The following is a 739-nucleotide window of genomic DNA, read 5'->3' as shown; positions in this document are numbered from 1 at the left end:
CTGCCTTAACTCACGTGAAAATGCTCCCATAGTCCTTCTTGAACTGGTGGATGACGTCCCCGAACACGGTTATGTTAAAGGGCAGATACCCCACCAGCGGCAGACCCCATCGGCCTGGGAAAAGGAAGACATTCCATGATTTGCGAAGTGTGTCACTCATTATGCTCTCAGCGAGGGTTACAATCTGCGATTGCTGGCGCATAATTAATCCGGTGTTTTGTGAGAAATGTAACCACCAGTTGCATTTCTCATCGACTTTTTGTTTCGCGAGAAAAGGAAGACATATTATGATGATCTTAATAAATGAGCTATCAGATATGCTATCAGTTTATAACTCGCGATCGCTTTAGCGCAATTACGATGTTTAGTAAGAAACAACCATGTATTGAGGCGATTCTCCCAGGCTGGAGGACCCGCTTCTGACAAGTCATATGAACACTTCTGTGCAGCGATAATGATGGATATAATCACAATACTGGAATAAATACGGAATGGATGATATTGGAATAGAGAAGGAATGGATGATGCTGGAATAAATAGTGACATATTTTTTTCCGAGCGTCAACTCACCCGGAGGCAGGTCCTTCGGCTTCCTCGTGCTCCAGTACGCCAGAATCACCAGCAACGTCACGAGAAAAACGGTCAACATTGTGGGTCGCTTCGGGCGTCTCCTCCTTCGGCCTCGCCTGCAATACGGGACCAGTTCCTGTTTTTTCTTATTTTTCGAAATCAGACGTGT

General features: G+C 45.5%; 1 protein-coding gene across 1 annotated transcript in view; it reads right to left on the bottom strand.

The window, feature by feature from the left end:
* Positions 1-739, bottom strand: part of LOC119588327 (cytochrome P450 2L1-like) — a 9,713-nt gene that overhangs the window by 8,380 nt on the left and 594 nt on the right. Inside the window, exons 2-3 of the mRNA XM_037937017.1 lie at positions 571-706; positions 15-114 (exon numbers count right to left, since the gene is read on the bottom strand). Of these exons, the coding sequence (XP_037792945.1) occupies positions 15-114; positions 571-706 (236 nt within the window). The remainder of the gene's footprint in view (positions 1-14; positions 115-570; positions 707-739) is intronic.

Source organism: Penaeus monodon, chromosome 23 (assembly GCF_015228065.2).
Source record: "Penaeus monodon isolate SGIC_2016 chromosome 23, NSTDA_Pmon_1, whole genome shotgun sequence".
Lineage (NCBI taxonomy): Eukaryota > Metazoa > Arthropoda > Malacostraca > Decapoda > Penaeidae > Penaeus > Penaeus monodon.
The sequence above is the reverse complement of the archived record's forward strand: the minus strand, read 5'-3'. Positions and strand labels throughout refer to the sequence as shown.